Here is a 17,364-nt window from a genome sequence, read left to right on the forward strand (position 1 = left end):
GCATGGCTAAGAGATCGAGCAATCATTTGCCAAGTAGAGCTTTTCTGTGTGCGGAAGCAAGGAAAACATGTTTCTCTTCAAGGAAGAGATGATCAGGTTGCCAGACAAGATGGAAGAAACGGTAAAAGGTCTTAAGCATGGATTATTGGTGTTAGTATGATGGATAGTATGGGATAACTTGCAGAATACAACACATCTCTAGCACATCCTTTTTTTTTTTTTGCCTTGACTTACACAGCTGTTTGTACAAGACGGGAAATCAATCCAAGCAAGCTGCAGACCTTGACAGAGGGAATAAGGATGGGCAAACCCTTACTTTCTAAGCAGCTGGAGTGAAATTCAATGTAGAACTTGGTCTGAGACTTGGTCTTCAGAGTAGCGAAGCAGTGAAGGAACTCTATCTCCCCTTGGGTGTTCATGTACTTGGAGTCTAGGAAAGAGAAGAGAAATAAGTACATGTGTAACAGGAGACAGAGAGAGGGCATTTTTGAGTGCACTCTTGAGGAATCAGCTTTTTCTTTCAACAAACACAACATGTTGTGGTTTATATCCACAGAGACACGCGTGCAGGGCAGCACAACGCGTGTGCCCTCGGTCTGACTAACCGTTCTTTGAAACAAACTGTGAGGTCACTCCCACTTCAAAGGTGGCGAAGACAGGGCTGTGGTCACTGGTGGTGATGTCGGTGGTGCAGCCTGCCAGCAGCAAAGGGAGATGGTTACTGCCCACTCATTCCCCATTGGGATCACTGCAATGCTGTTTGGTAATTTTCCAGAAAATGTAAGTGGAGCTGTGCTACCTGCCTCTAGCCTGAGGTATTTATACATAATCTCATGTTAGTGTATAGGAATGTAACACTTTTGTCAAAATACATGAGGATTCGGTGAATAGACAAAACGTTACTATATCATTTTGCAAGCAGGTTTTGCAAACCTGCCAATACAGGTTTCCCCAAAACAGAAAGCACCTGTAGCGCTCTTGGTTAAATCTGCAAGGTGCACAGCTCTGAAATCACACAGGAACACGTAGCTGTTATGGCCCAAGATGAGCAGTGGGGTGGGCAATGTGGAGGCACTGTCTAAGCACATTCCCAGCTCCAGCAAGCCCAGCTCATTGAGCAGAATGGGACCAGCCAGATGCCATCCTCACAGAGGTACTTACTTAACAGCACATTGCATCAGCAGAGGCTGTATGATCAGATCAGCCCAGCTCACCCCTTAGGAGATGCCTACAGCCCCCATTCCAACCCCATACGTAGGAAATCAACAGCTTCATACCCACATATTTAGAACTACACATAGTCAATGAAATTTCAGGAACTAGTATCTAGGTCTTAATTAAACAGGTCTTGCACGTTTCCCTCTTCCCTACAGCAGACTTTTCTGAAGCTCTCTGCAAGAAAGGGAACAGGCAAGCACTTGGTACCATGCAGTACTTCAGGACTGTGAACTGACAGAAGTTCCAGCTCTGCAGGCTGGGCAAAGGATCTGTCCTGCTGGCACCACCGAATAGGGAACTCCTGGTGGTAAGCACACAGGGATAGTGCAGTTGTTGCCAAGAAATAGCTGGTGTGATGGGACCCCAAAGCCGAACAACTACAGCTGTGTGATGGCATTCTGCCTATAAATGTATAGCAAAATTAATTCTTAACTTTGAACGGTTAAAGGCAAAGAGATTTGGCTCTGGTCTGCCTGGTTTAACACCAGGTTCCTCTATGCTGAGTGCCTGGCAGCGCTGGGAGATTCCTACAGACTCTGCTCTGAATCATTTCCGTTTCAGACTGATTGCTTTGCCATCTCCAAGCTGTTATCTACCCACCATAGGACTGACACACAACGTGCACCATGGGGTATGATTTCCAGAGCACTCGATCACACCAGGATGGCAAATTGTACTTCATCTGCAAACAAACCAAGGGAGAACTGATGTCAAGAAGAAGTGAAAGGACATTTTCACAAAAGAAAAGAAATTCACTCGCCCAAACGCTAAAGATTTGTGTCAAATCTTTTTGTCTGCATTGTCCTTTCGAAAAGTGCAGAAAATGAAGAGATTGGTTTGGGTCACTTTGTTCAGGAGGGGTTACTTTCCCAGCTCTGCTATATGCTTCAGAAGGGAAATCGGATTTCACCTACCCCTGTTGCTTTCTGCTTGGTGTAAGCATACTTCTCTCGGGTCCCTCTTTCAAAACGGTAGGTGGGAGCGAAAGTAATCTCTTCTTCCTCTAAAATGGAGAGACAGCTGCGTTACAGCCCAGCCTGCTGAGAAGCCCCACGGGGCAGGGCAGGCACCGCTCTGTATGCCCCACACTTGATCCAGCCGAGGAAGGTGCTGGGAATGGGAGAGGAACCTGCTGCTGAAATAGAGCCTTACCAAACTGCAGGAACACCTTGTGGTCCTTTCTCTCTATGAGAAGCTGGTCAAAAGCCAGCAGCTCCGGATATTGCTGCTGCCTGATCTTCTGGATAATATTCTCTGCTTCCTGCCAACAGGGAAACAGCAGAGCTGCAGATGATGTAAGACCTTCTTTGAAATGCTCCCTCACGGGTAAGCCAGCAAATACTCCTGAGCAGTTCCACAGAGCCATACAGCTCATCACTTCCCCACTTTCCATTTACTGGAAGGCCCCAACCTTTGCTATGTGGCTGAGCATTTCTCTGTCAAAACTGGCATTAAAATGTTCACTTATCCGCTGTGTGAGCATGCACACAAACACATGGACTGACAGCTTCACACCAGCACTGAGCTCGCTGTTGTCTCCTGCTCACTGAAGCCTGACCAGCATATAGTATGGGTAGCCTGTTTCTGAGGCCTGTTATGAGCCACTTAAAGCTAATCCAACAGAGCAGAAGGGCAGCCTCTGCATCTAGCCCTACAGAGACAGATGCTTGTCCACATGGGGAGTGGAGTGGTGGAAGTTTGTGGAAGCAAAACTGGAGAAGCAGTGTCAGGTGGCATTCCTGGGTACACCCAGGATCCATTCATCCTCGGAGAGGCCAAAGGGGATTTCCTTACTCTCCCTCGGCTGGTGTCACACTGTATCTAGGGAATCCCTTCTGCCTCCCCTCTTTCTGCCACTTTGTATGTCACATTGCTCTAGATTAGAAAAAGAGAGTGCTTCTATAGCAACATCATGGTTTGTCTCCGCAGGGCTCCGTGCGGTCCCTAACCGTTGGGGGCTGCTCCACGCGGTAGTTCAGATCTCCCAGCCAGAAGAGATGAGTAAAACGATGAGTGATGTTAAACGGACTCAGTTTCTTATCTCCCAGCGTCAGGAAGCGCAGGATGCTCGTGTAGTTCTGGTTGCGTCTGTCAAGACAAGAAACATCTGCCTGACATCCTAAATTGCCATGCAATTTCTAAATGCCTGGGCTGGCAGAGAACGCTGCTTTGCCAGGCAGAAACTGATCTGGCTCAACACCCAGAGAAGAGCAGCTCTGAAGCGCAGCACTTGCCATCCCTCCCTTACTCTGCACCTTGGGGATGGGAGAGCTGGGGGACAGGAGGGCAAGGGGCACATCCTGACTGCTCTGCCCTGGGGGACAGATTGTTTCCAGCCGAATCAAAAGGGTCAAAAGCTGTTCCAAAGCCAATTTTGCTGCCTCCCAGGATTGTGCTTTTTTGAGCTACATGCCCTACAAACCCACCATTACACTGTTGCCTTCAGCTTTCAGCAACAAACACATAACTTGATTTTAGCAGCTATTCCAGGCACTGGGGAACTCTTTCATAGAAATTAACTCCATCAGTGGAAGACCCAGAGCAGAAATCCCATGCCATGTGCTTTCTGGGTCTTGCACCCAGTAAAGATGGCACAGCCAACTTCTTCATTTCAACTCCTCTTTGCTTTCAAGACCATTCCTTCTATCTGCTCCAGCTCTCCCCAGCATGGGCACAAAACTCCAACCAGTGTCAAGATCTCTGCCTTCCAGCACTCTGCTGCACAAAACCCCGACTATGGAGATTCATTTCGTGGCTCAGCACTGAGAATTAGCCACCATGGAGATAATTCCCTGTATTCCTCACAGCACGTTCACCCTAACAGGATCTTTCTCAGCTGTGCCCCAGGGTGCAGCACAGTTCCTATGCTCACAACAATCCCTACAGTGAGGAGACAGCACCCTTCAGCCCATTATTCCTGGATAGAAACGGCCTTCCTACATTTAATGCATTTTTAGGGTCCAGAAGACTGGCCTGCAGCAGTCTGCTGGGCTCTCCTTCATGGCTCAGTTTCACCCAATGGCTCAACATCCTCTTGGGAGAGGACATATTTTACCTGTGTTTCTTTTCACTTCCTGAAGTCAAATGGCTGTTAACAAACCCAAAGGAGGTTCCATTAAACATGAACGACACCCCCACAGCTCCTTTATTACCTGGAAAAAAGATAAGCCAAAAATGTCAAGAAATCAATCCACCTCCGGACTGAGTCTAGCAAAGATAAAGAAACACCGAGTGCATCTTGAGTGAAGGACAGAGAAATCAGTTGACTTAATCAGCACAGAAAGAATTAGTAGATGCTGCATACAGCGTGGTAACAAATCTTTTGGAGGATATGAAAGAACATCAGTTGAAGTGAAAGAAATGCCATTTCCTTGTGAAACCCAAAATAGAGCAATAGCATGGCCAAAGGCATTTGCTGGGAACGTAGAAGCTAGGGTATGCACACACACAGATTTCTTCTCTTACAAAGTAAGATACAGTCAGTGTTCTGTCTCAAGGATGGGACCGGCATGGACTGAGCATGTGTCAGCCCTCTGGGTTAGCTGCATCTGCTCCTTACCCAGCGTGTTGGCAATGCCTGTCTTCACGTTGTCTGTGCAGATGTGGCTGATCCGGTTCTCATGTTCTGGTTTGGCCAGTACAACAATCCTGATATTCCACAGGGTATGGATTGCTATCTGCAGGGATGGGAAGGTCAGGGCTTACATTTCTGCACAGACCTGCAAGCTGTGCTGTAATTGCAGCTTTCTTGACTTCTTCTCTAGCACTTTCCTGCAAAGATTTTCTTCCAGTGCTTGGAATCTGTCACTCAGTTATTTAATCAAAGGTGGGAGGAAGGGCCTAGCTATTTTCTACTGCTATTTTCTAGTTAGTCTTTGAATTGCTTTGCTTGTACAAAATACAGTTTCCCAATCACCATGACAGTGATTAATAAAAGTCCCGCTCTCCTTTGGCCTTCCAAGTATGTTTAGATGTGTTTCTTAGCATTTCTGAACTAAGAAATGTCCAAGCCTGGTCTCAATAAGGCTCAAGGTTTGTGGGTTTTTTTGTTTTTTTTTGTTTTTTAATGACAGTGCCCATGTGCTGTTACTGTTTGGAAATGCAGCAGCCAAGGGCGAGATCTAGGCTACAGCTGGCTCAAAAGTTTCAGACTCCTTCCTTATGAAAGTCAAAACACCATCATCATTTGACTCCAGTGCTCAGCAGCTGCTCCTTGCTGGCAGGCTGGAGGCAGGGCAGCTGCAGGGCAGGGTGCTTTGGTCAGAGGGGCACTCTCTGGAGCAACACGTCCTTCAGCCAGCTCCTGGAGAGGATGCTGTGGAGTCCACAGGCAGATTTAGTTTGCTCTCCCCTAGCCAAATGTGATGACAATAAGGGGAGGGAAGGGGAGGAAGCGTAGGCAAAATGCTATTTATTCTTCTGCCTCTTTTATTGGCACAACATGTGCTCTCCTCGTATGCCTGAGCTATGTGCAATGACTAGAATAACTCCTCACCACTTTGAAGCTGATGCTGGTGATTTCCTGCAGGGATTGTCTCAGGGTCTCCAGCCATTCCTTCTCTCCTTGGGGATCCTCCTGAGTGCCAATGACGTAGATGTCATGAGGAATGTAGTCAGCAGTGTCATCTCGTGTCTTCCCCTGCCCCTTGGAGAGAAACCACGAGGTGATCTTCTTTGGGGGAGGAGCAGCGCCTTTTATTAACAGATCAAACACCAGAGTAAGTCAGTGCATGTTCAGCCAAACCCAGGACACAGAAAACTCATTAATACACACAAGGGGATAGAAACTATAAGCTTCCCATTCACTTTGTCCAGGACCGGTTTCCTGTCAGCCAGGGCAGAATATTCTAAGGTGATGGAGATGTCAAACCCGCCTGACGCTGTGATAAGGAGAAGCTCTGGCCATCTTCCTTGTTTTATTAGCTTACCAAGGCCAAGGTTAGCTGAGCATAAGGGCTGGGGGCTGCTCTCCTGGCCTGCCTTCACTTTACTTATCAACTATGAATGAGCTCAAACAGCTGAGCTCACAGCATTGAAAAGGATTTTCTCCACAGATGGGAAAATTAACTCAAAATTCCACTGTCCTCAACTACACCCTGCTCCTGTCTTCTGAATATCACAGACACTCTTCTTGCTTTCAAGGCTTTACACAAGCAGTCCCTGGTCAGGTGGCATGCAGTTACTGGATGTGCTCCTGGCCTTCTGATGGGACAGGTAATGGTGTGGACTGTTGCACCAGCTTTGTGCAAGCCATGATTTCCTATACTGGAGGAATCTTCAGCACCCATCAGGGCCAACTATACGGTTGTGTGACATGGAAAGTATCAAACCACACACAAGAATAAGCCTAGAGATAAGCTTCCTCTCTTCCTGTCTCACTGGAAGACCCTGGCATACAGATCTGCTACTGAACACAGTGTGTGGACCTGTCGTGGCAGGAGAGCACAGCACACTGCGGTGGAAGTCTGAAGGAATGCCCATGTCAGAAGGGAGCCCATACCCATATTCCAGGTCCCAATGAAGACAGTGATCATATCAGGCTCTGGTTGCTCAGAGTGTTTATTCTTCATCTGCTGCAGAAGCTGGCAGAACCCTTCTCTCTTCTGGACAGGGAGGAGCAGAGACAATTAATGGGATGTGTAACTCCAAGAATACAACCTCCTGAAAAACCAGCTGGGCCAGGAAACTCCAGCACACCTGGAGGGCAGATGACCTCCCCACCATCCTGAAACCTTCAAAGAGGCTCTCCTTCCTGTGGTACTTTCTTGGGCTCTTAGCTTGTCCATTACTTTAATGAGTGCTGAGCCAGCCAGGAGGAAGCCCAAGCTTCCCTCTTGTTTGCTTTTAGAAACCTTTCTGCAGCTGCAAAAGGTCAGACTCTTCTTTGCCTCTCTCACTTCTTGCTGACTGTCTGTTCTGCTCCTGCCTAAGTGACATCACCAAGGCATGCCTGCCCTCAGCACTATCTCCCTGTACAGTGTCCGTTTTTCCATGTTCTGTATGTGTCCAGAACAAACAAATTTCATTTTTGCCAAGCCAACTACATCCTTCAACAGTTTCTTTTACTGATAAAGAATGCCCTTTGTAACTTTTTTGTACCCCCCACAGATCCGATCCAGGCTGGCAAGAAGGAAACACTGTGTATTTACCTTGGAATCAGAAAAAACATATTCCTTCCGCTGTGTTTTTTCTTTTTCTGTTTCCAGCACGATGACCAGTTTGTTAGGGACCTTCTGAGACTTGATAAGCTGCAAGACTAAACAGAGACTGGGTGGCATGAGCTGTGATCTCTGAAGCTAGAATCCCACCAAAACTAAGACTCAGACCCAGACTCGGGATTTACACGGTCTTTTATGCCTAGGGCTGACTTTGTCCTGCCTAATTCCACTTTAATGTTGCTTAATCCTGTTCCCTACAGGAATGGACCCTGCCCTTGAAGCAGAGGCCCCAGATTCCTCCTGCCTGGAGCCTTTGTCCATACTGAGCCCTGTAGGGCTGATGTGAAGCCTTGGCTTCCTCCAGACAACCTCTCTGCCTCCTTACATTCTTTCCCCATCTGGCAATGAGGAGATAGAATCCCATTTGATGGTAAAGGTGAATAATCCCCATCTAAAATAGCAACTAGATAATTATGAACACGAGATGGAGAAAACTGTACATGAAAGCAAATCTTGTCAGTCACTGCCAGTAACAGAGAGATTTTCTACAGAGGGGAGAGCCCAAGGGCATCGTTTTCTCTTTGATAAATCCTCCTGGCTTTGGCAGTGCTGTTCAGGGAAGAGTGGGGTATGACAAAAAAATCGATAGGAATCTTCAAAGAGCTGTCTGTCTAGAAACATCAGAGGCAAAGGAAAGTTGTTTGACTTGGGCCTTCACAGCCCAAACTAGCATTGCTCATTGGTAAAGATATTGATTCACATATGAAAACGAAAATCAAGGGAAGATACTGTGGTACTGAAACTGAGTATCTGGCTTTTTACCATCAAAAATTGTCACAGGAGTCAACATACAGCATGTTTCTTTCCAGCAATACTGCTTTTAGTAGAGAATTGTTCTACTGCAACCAGCTCTAATGGTAATCAATCTTCTCTCAAAACCTGCTCTTCTTTTAGATCAGGAGGCCAGGCAGATTGCCCTTTAAAACAGTCTGCGAAAGCTGGTTACACCAGTATTGAGTTCCTGCTGTCTGCAGGCTGCTCTGGGGATAGGCAGCCAGGTCTGCCTGGAGCTCACACAGCACCCAGGGCCAGGAAGACATTCCTATCTTCCTGCCCATCCTCCGTCATCCATGGGACCAAGCATCTGGTCCCACATTTGTGACCTTAAGTATCTTACTTTTCTTATGAGTATAAAATTTGTCTTCTGGGCCATCCTTAGCTCTCTTGATAATCAGTTTTCCCATTTCCACGTCAACCTTGAGATGTATTTTTGAGAAAATTCCCAGAGAATCGGCTTTCACCTATCAGAAAACAGAGATATTTGTCACAAGCAATCTCATGCACCCCAGTGGCATGTATTACAAAATATAACATTTGCCTGGATTCATAGACACGTACATCATTATGCCAATCCCACCAGTTATCTCTTAAGCATTTGCATGGTGCAAATAGGAACAGCTGTGTTATCTCTGAGGCAGCACAGCTCGGAACTGAGAGACTGACATAAATCCGCACGGCTGTCCCTCTACATTTTGGTCAGCATTGTTAAAGAAGAATGTTTACCTCAAAAGTTACAGGGGGGATGAGGGAACGGCGGTGTGTTGAATCAGGACCTTCGATCAACAGTGTTTTCACCTGGAAAAGAACCCCTGTGTACTGAGTTGTGCACTACCCCAGGGTAAGGAAGTCGGAGCAGAGGAATCTTACTGTGGCAGAGGATTGCACTTATGATGAGCCAGAGACACATGAGATGTGTAAATAGAGGCAACAGATGACATGAAAACACTGTAAGATAAATAAAACTCTACCTTCTCCTCAATGGAAGACAGCAATGAGACCAGCTGATTGAGTTTCAGTACAATATTGACTGGACTGGCTTCACCAAGCATCTGATAACCACAACACAGAAACAAAAAGAGAGGGATGTATAATTACCAAACCCACAGAGCCTTGCCTGGAAGTCTCTTATCTGCAATGAGCAGCACGAAGGCACGGCGTTTGGCTGAATGTACAGACATATGGCAGGATTGAAGGGCAAATTTGCAAACCTTGCCTATAGGCTACAGGTACGGACATGCAAGGGAGTCAGCTGGGAGACAGGTTTGCATGACCAGGTGCAGGGCTCAGTCCTGGAGTTCTGTATTTCTGAGCTACTGGTGAGGAGAGCAAAATCAGAGGACTTAGGTGGGCTTTGGGTAGGAGTGATTTGGCAGTCAAACATCCTGAAGTGTGTGGAAAGACAAAGGTGCAGTCGTAGCCTGCAGACCGAGGGAGGATAAGGGGACAGAAGCCCTCAGGGAGTTTGCTGCATTTTCCTCTGGGGCAGGAAGGGAAGCAGGCAGAGGAGACTATGGGATAAGTGAAACTGTGGGGTGCAACTCACTGTGTGCCCTCTGCATTGCAGTCAACATGAGGCTAAAGAGAACACAGGTTGTAACTCACCACCTGCAACCTACCAAAGCGTTGCTGGGATATCAGAGCCCTCCCTTCCCCCAGGGGCCAACCGCCTGTACGCCTCTGTTCTCATCTCCCACCTTCCAGCCAGCTTACCTGCGAGCGCTGATGGATGCCAGGGTGCAGCTGCTGCTCAAACACCTTCTGGATGGACTCCAGAGATGGGAGGGTCCGGGAGGCTTCACTGGGAACAGAAAGGTGGCAGAGGCCACAGGCTGCGGTCAGGTCTCGGCTCAGTTAGCGCCCGCCTCTTTGCACAGAGCTGCACAGGCACACGCTCACACTAGGGCTGCTCTCAGGCTCCTGCCCCCCCAGCTCACTGCCCGCTCCACTGGTGGGATGGGAGATGAGAGCCTTTCTCAGCTGTCCCATGATACTGCCCATGTAGGCCAATTGGAGTCGGGCATCCAACTCTGCCTTGCCATAGCATGCGCTCGCTGTTCCTCTGCCGAGGATGGAAGCAGGGTCCTTGCAGAGGACTTTGGCAAAGAGGAAACTAATTTTTTCAGGTTTTTCAGCTCATGTGACACAGGGAGGCCAGGCACGGGAACCTGTGGGTTACAGCGAGATTCCTTCAGCATTTCCCAGCTGTATCCCACAGGATGCTCATTTGTCAAAGTGCTGCTGTGTGAACTTGGCACAGCAGCTGTGGTCCGATCACGACAAGGCTTATCATGGAAAGAGCACACAGGGAGTGCAGGTCAAAAGGAAGGGGATAGTGGGAGCAGTGCTGCGATGCCTTCACAGTCACACACAAGCACAGTCAACTGTGGATATTAATGATTTCCCTCACTTTCCCAAGTCTGCATAGACCGGATTTTACTCAGTGTTTGTTGGGGAAAGTGCTCCAAAGTGAAAGTATGTCTGCCTGCCTGCAGATTAGATATGATTAATTGCCTACTAAGTACTCAACTCTGAAGTTTCAGCGAGGAAGACTTTGCCACAGGGCAGAAAGAAGACACATTTAGGAATGTGAATCTGCTGAAACTAGTCCTGCAACACCAATATTCAGCTTTGGAGCGGCCAGAGCTGATGGCATTGCCAATGGCTCTGGCTCTAAACCACGATTCCCATTGATTTCTGTGGCCACTGAGTCAGGCTTAGGAGCAGCAGGCTGTTGCTGGAGAGTTAGGTTAAGTTCAGTTTGAAAAGAAAGACAGGATACATATTGAGACCCAGAGGCCAGGACATAGGGCCCATCTCTCAAAAACAGAGCAGCAGTCACTTCACTCAAACCTGTTCGGCAAAGATTTCTCATGGGAAAATTGCCCTCTGTTTACTGTACAGCACAGGGCATTGCATGGGTGTCGGGCTGGGGGAAGAGCCTCTGCAGGCGTTCAAACTTAAAACCGCAACGTGGTTTGAATGGCACTTTTGTTTTCTACTCTTGATAGTGTAAAGGAAATACACGTCGTCATCTTTATTGAGGTGCCAGAAGCCTTTGTGTCCACACTACGACTGCACCTCTGCTGGTACCAAGAGTGCTTGAAAAGCTGCCTGCAATGCTCCCTGTGGACAATCCCCAGTGAGGAAGGACAAACAGATCCCTGGTCTGACATAACCTGGCTGTGTTTTATGCGCTGGGCTCTGGGGAGCTGCAAGAGACCAGAATACAGCATTGCCAAAAGAAAAAAGATTTACAACAAATCAGCCTGGCTCAGCAGCACCAGGAAATGAAAAGCAGCTTAAACTTCAGAGAAAGGGCTCGAGTTATGACAACTGTTTTGGTTTTTTTTCAACCTAGCCCCAGATATTGTGAAAATAATGAAATTGAACATTATAAAGGGAAAAGAGGACGTAGCCCAACAGTACAGGAATTATTAATACCTCCAGCTGGAATCCCTGGAGAAAGCTGAGATAAACAAAAACTAAATTCATGTAATGGCACTGATGGAATGGAAGTTGAGAAGTCTGATGAGGGAAGGAACATAAAACCCCAGCCAACCTCAGAGATTCTGCAGAACACAGTAAGACCCCCAAGCACAACAACTGGACAACTCAAGCCAACCAAGCAGTTTGGTTAGGATGGAGTCACAACTGGAAGAGCAGAGGAGGGGTTCCTCAGGGAGATCTCTGAGACTGCTGTACTTGGCAGACCCTCATGGAAAAGAAAGCAGCTGTGTCGGACAGAAATAAGTCAGAAGTGGGGGAAAAATACTGCCTGCCCTTCGCTGTGTCTGTAAAGTGCTGTGCCTCTGAGCTCCTCCTGCAGAACTGCCCCAGGTCTGTTCGAGGATGGTGCTTCCCAAAGCCCAGTCACCAAGAAATCCTACAGGATCTTCTGATCTATCTTCAGGAAATGGAAAAGCTGTCCTGGCTATTGAGAGGACTGCAGACCAGCTGCTTCTCTTTCTTTCTTGCCATCCCATACACATTTATGAGGAACAGGGTTACGAAACCCAGATGAGGTCAAAAAGAATAAGAAGTCGGGAATGGAAAAAGCCAGCCGTCAGCAGAACAGCAGCACTGGAGGTATTTTGGTAACACAAAACTCTCACTTGTGATTTCATTCGATTCTGGTTTCCATCGCACAGATGTATTCTTAGCTGGCCACCTGGGTCTCCCCCTCTGTGGGTGTGGAGAAGCAGAACCCTCACGCAGGGTGCAGAAGAAGTGCAGCTCTCTGCATGACCGACCCTCAGCCCTGTGGGCGGCTGGCTTCTGGCAGCAGCAGGGCTGCACACACCTCACCCTCTGCCTGGTAAAACGTGCCCTGTGCCACAGCCTCGGGGCAGTGATTGTGGTGCCAAGCAGCTGAGAACATCGCTCACCCTCTGCCTTCCACGCACAGGTTAATGCTAAGCAATCAGCAGTGTTCACCCCTCATTTTAGCTCTGTCTTACCTTTGGTGAGCTCTGTGAGCACAGGGCTGGGGGAGGAAGATATTGTAAGCAACAGACACAAATGTGGAAGTCGGCCCTCTGCTTTCTTTAAGATCTTTGCAACAGTGAGTGCTAACCTTGTCTGCTTACAGGCACCACAGAGGGGAAATCACAAGAGAAAACACAGGGAGCTCCTCAAGGTTTTGGTTCCCTACCGGAGTTTTCCTATGTGGGGCCTGGAAGGGCTATAAATAGGAAAGGTAAGTTTGTAATCTGGGCTTGTTTCTCTTTACATCTGAGCTGGACCTCACTGACATCAGTGGGATTGCTCTTGGTTCGCAGTGCTTTCGTGGGAAGGGAAATCAGCACTTCAGGCACAGCTAAACACCAATATGTGTTTATTTCCAGAAACAATTTCTGCTTGACAATTCTGTGGGTGTCATTTATGCATTACCAAATTATGTAGTTAATCGGTTCTAGTGCTTTTTTTTTTTTTTTTTTGCTTTGTTTTCTTTCTAAACAAAATAAAAAAAAAACCACCTCCATCAACTGCAACCTCCCACAGGTAAGCTTCACTCTCACAGCTGCATCTTTTAAATAAATCTCACATCTTTGGACCAGAATTACAGGTCAGGAGATGCACGTACAATGTTTTTGAGGATAAGCAGATTCACCGTTTAAGGTTTTGAATGCATGCATGTGGCACTTACATTAGACTACACTGTTACAGCATTATGCTGTCATCTCTGAAAATCAGCCTGTAATTTACCTGAAGAGTCCTTTGCAAAGAAGTGCCAGCAGCTTCTTCAGCTGGGGAAGATTGCTTGAACCGGTCTGCACCATCTCTAAGTCACTGATGATGTGAACTCGCAGGTAATCCTGGATGAGTTTAAGGTGCTCATCAGAGACACTGTGAAAGAGACACACATGTCAAAAGCCAGCTCTCTGCTCTCAAATATTGGGCAGATTTATTGCTTCTTTTTTAATAAACCTCTGCTGCCAGCGCAGACAGATGGAGGCAGTTTGCATTGGATCTCAGTGTAAACACACAATGCTCTAAATTGGACTATCACAGGGTCTCCCACCATCACAAGGTGCTGCCACCTTCTCCTCTCTGTCCTTCACCACCCTAGGTTCTCTCTTGCCCGATACTGAGCTCCTGCACCAGGAGTGCTCTTGTGATGCCTGGCTTTGAAGCCAGACTGCTGTGAGACAGCTAACAACAAGCGGCCACTCTGGGGAGATGAAGACCCCCTTTCACCTCATCACATCCCGCTTGGAAGGTTTTACTCCAAACATTCCAAAACAATCTTAAGGGGTGCTGAGACTGCAGAGCTGAGCAGGATGCTCCTCTCCTCCCTGCAAATCCAAGCAAGTCCAAGCAGTCTGTACGTGCTGTCCCGTGCCCTGACAAAAGCAGAAAATCCCAGCAGATGAAATGATGCAGGCAGCTGACCAAAACTGGGTTTCTCCATCAGCCAGCTGCTGCTGGGCAATCAAACCAGGACCGGTGCTGCCATGCACTGCAACTGCTCGCTCAGCCTCCCACTGCCCTGCCGACAGACATGCCTTCTTATTTATTTATTTTTTAAAACTTTTGCACATCTGACCATCAAACGTCACACAGCTTCCTCTAAGGCTTCTGTGGATGCTCAGGTTTGGCACAGCTCATGGGACAACGTGAGTCAGACCTGTAGCTGGAATAAATCAGCACTGAGTACCTGGAAATCCACACACCAGCTTACTCTTTTTGGGGACTGGCTGGTGGTTTCTGATAAAATCTGTAGCTTAGACACATAGCTATGACACCACGTTCTCTAAGATAAGTTCTCTATGATACTACTGTATTTACATTCAAAACCAAAGTCTACTGTTGATTTTAATACTTCAGAAAAGTACTTTCTCTAGACCATTTGGTGTGGGCAACGCATCACACCTCTCTGCCCTCCATTTGGTAGTATAAACGAAGAGTAGTCTGGCTGTCGAATAGGTCCCCAGCTGCCCCAGAGAGAGGCAGAGCTCAGAGCTGGATGGAGGACCAGTTCTGCTGCCCTGTGGCTGGCCAGCCTCACCTGCTTGTGTCCTGGTACTGCAGTCGCTGGAGTAGTGTCTCAGAAAGGGACAGCTTGTTGACATCTGCCACTCTGGAGTTTTCAGGGAGAGAAGACACGTCCTTCGTCTCGCTGCCTGGCAATGCCATGAGGATGTTGCGTGGGGGCAGGATGGGAGGCGTGGGTACCTGGTCTGCCAGGAGGAAGGGACAGGCCCAGTTACCCCAGCACAGCAATGTTACCTTGTCCCCCCTTCCCACCAGGAGTGCGTAGTCTGCACCGCAGTGGCAGTCACTGTAGAAACCATCCCTTCTGAAAGGCCTTCAGTTTCACAGCCGGGAAGCTCAGGGCTCAATACTGGCCCAGTATCAGGGGTGTCAGTAGTGTGAGGCCAACACCGCTGAGCCACCAGGCTTGGAGCTCACGCACAGCCAGCACACGCTGTGCCTCGCAGTATAACCTCGTCCAATGTCCCAGCCTCTCTGTGATTGTCCCAGCTGCAGAGCAGCCACAAAGGCTCATTAGTTATTTTGAACAAAATGCTTAAAAAACACAGCTATACCCATCCATTACCATTATCATGGAGGTGTGCTGCTGGGGCAGAATGGATGAAGGGGCACGATGGAGTGAGCACCAGAAGCTGCTAATGGAAAGAAGTGGATAGCTAAAGCGGGCAAAGACAAATGGAGAAAACATAATCCAATACAAAGGGGCCAAGTACTCTCCTTTGCCCTGCAGTCATTGAGTGGAACCTGCAAAATGTTTTCCTGCCCTCCCACATTGCTGTCATCCGGCCTGCTCAGCACACTACTCCTCCATCTCCTGGGAGCGGAGTGGGTTCCTCTCCATCTATCCAAACCACGGTTGTCTTTCTTTTCATGCCTACTGCTCCACGCTTTGTTATGCCTGTCATGTGTAGCTGGTTGAGTTGTGAGCTTTAGTTTGGCTGTTTCCCAGTGGTGGGATTGTCCCATTGCTGGTTGGTGCTGACCCACTACTCCTGCGCAGAGCTGTGACCCACAAAGCCACCACAGCAATGAGCAGCAGCATAGCTCAGCCATCTGCAGACAGAGGCATCTCTGCAACTGTGTGTGTGTGAGACCGACTGACACCTGGGAGCCCTGCGTGGTTCCAGAAGGATGGCACCAAGGGATCTATAAAACTAAAATCTGCCCATAAGCAGCCCAGCCCAAGTGCTGATACCTCTTCATCTAAAGGCTCTTAGCCTTGGCTAAGACTTCATTCCCTGCTGCTCGCTTCTCTGTATTATTTTTGCTGCAGTTCCCTCCCCCGCTCTGAGAGCAGATTTAGTGCAGCTGGCCAAAAAAAAACAAAAAAAACCAACAGGAACATCTTTCCTGAGCAGCTTTGCAAAATTTTGTTCTGTTTCTTCATTAGATATTCAAGGCAAAATTTTCCAGCTCCACAGAGCCATTGGTTTGTACAAATGTATGCAGGCACACCAATCTGCTTTAGTGCAGACTGCCCATCACAGGCACTGCGTCCGTCAGACAGGTTTTGTTGAGTGGCACATCATTTCCAGACAGACACCAGGGCAGGAAGGATGGCTCTGTGGGCATGACCTTCCCCTGGGAGATGGATGACCTAGGAAAAATCCCAGGAGCGATCCAAGTGACATTCATATACCATAGTTGGGATGATGCCTATCACAACTCTTCATCGTACATCTGCCTCCATACAAAGCTAGACTAGAGCAAGTGTCAGGCTTGGCCTCAGCCAGCGACAGGGTGGGCTTCTTACCAGCATCCTCCTCTGGTTCATCGGCAGCCTCCTCCTCCTCTCGTGGCACGGGGTATTTGAGGTGCCACACCAGCCCCATGTTCTCTTTCTTGTAAAATTCTATCAGTTCCTCCAAGTTATCAAAATACTTCACAGGAACTCCCTCTGATGCCTGAAACAAAACACAGACGCTGTCGTGGTCTGGGATTTCCAACCGCTGAAGTGCTGCTCTTCACAGGAGGAAAAGCAAAGTCTCAGGGAGAGAAAAACCCATGACTGCTGTCCAGATAAAGGCTGCATGGTTCTCCCTGCCCATCTGACTACAGGCTCTGTGCAGAATGACTTCTGCAGTACAAACAGAAACAGATATGCACACACGTTCCAGCCAGTGTCAGCAATGGCAGCTCCCAAGGCTCAGTGAAGCCAAATGGAAGAGCTGTCTCTCTTCATTCAGTGTGCTTGGCTCCAAAGCAGAGGGAATCTTTAAACGCAGAGTTCTCCCACATTAATTTTTGCATTCCCTCTCCTACTGAGCTCAAACCCCCAGACTGTGCAGCACTTTGCAGCATGCAGGCAGAACTCTCCTGTGAGATGGCAAGATAAACACGCCTAAATCTAGATGCTGGCATCCTGTCCCTTCCAGATTCAAAGGCTCAGAGCTATATTCAAGTGAAACCAGCTAGCAAGGCACTGCCATGGCAAAAAAAAGCTCGGATGATTCCTTCCAATACTTGAAGGGAGCGCATAAACAGGAGGGGGAACGGCTGATTATGAGGGTGGGAAGTGATAGGACAAGGGGGAATGGTCTTAAACTGAGACAGAGAGGTTTAGGTTGGGTATTAGGAGGAAATTTTTCACCCAGTGGGTGGTTAGGCACTGGAACAGGTTGCCCAAGGAGGCTGTGGATGCCCCATCCCTGCA

General features: G+C 48.1%; 1 protein-coding gene across 1 annotated transcript in view; it reads right to left on the bottom strand.

Annotated features, from left to right (window-relative positions):
- The window catches only part of INPP5D (inositol polyphosphate-5-phosphatase D), a gene marked incomplete at its 3' end in the record, with an annotated part of 43,592 nt that overhangs the window by 7,049 nt on the left and 19,179 nt on the right, over positions 1-17,364 (bottom strand). Inside the window, exons 3-20 of the mRNA XM_079539908.1 lie at positions 16,465-16,615; positions 14,725-14,896; positions 13,422-13,562; positions 9,927-10,014; positions 9,185-9,265; positions 8,940-9,011; positions 8,554-8,677; positions 7,368-7,474; positions 6,719-6,821; positions 5,714-5,910; positions 4,778-4,895; positions 4,274-4,370; positions 3,168-3,306; positions 2,371-2,479; positions 2,133-2,221; positions 1,819-1,900; positions 606-695; positions 317-430 (exon numbers count right to left, since the gene is read on the bottom strand). Coding sequence (XP_079396034.1) covers positions 317-430; positions 606-695; positions 1,819-1,900; positions 2,133-2,221; positions 2,371-2,479; positions 3,168-3,306; positions 4,274-4,370; positions 4,778-4,895; positions 5,714-5,910; positions 6,719-6,821; positions 7,368-7,474; positions 8,554-8,677; positions 8,940-9,011; positions 9,185-9,265; positions 9,927-10,014; positions 13,422-13,562; positions 14,725-14,896; positions 16,465-16,615 — 2,074 coding nt within the window. The remainder of the gene's footprint in view (positions 1-316; positions 431-605; positions 696-1,818; positions 1,901-2,132; positions 2,222-2,370; positions 2,480-3,167; positions 3,307-4,273; positions 4,371-4,777; positions 4,896-5,713; positions 5,911-6,718; positions 6,822-7,367; positions 7,475-8,553; positions 8,678-8,939; positions 9,012-9,184; positions 9,266-9,926; positions 10,015-13,421; positions 13,563-14,724; positions 14,897-16,464; positions 16,616-17,364) is intronic.

This window comes from Tetrao urogallus (genome assembly GCF_951394365.1).
Source record: "Tetrao urogallus genome assembly, chromosome: 9".
Lineage (NCBI taxonomy): Eukaryota > Metazoa > Chordata > Aves > Galliformes > Phasianidae > Tetrao > Tetrao urogallus.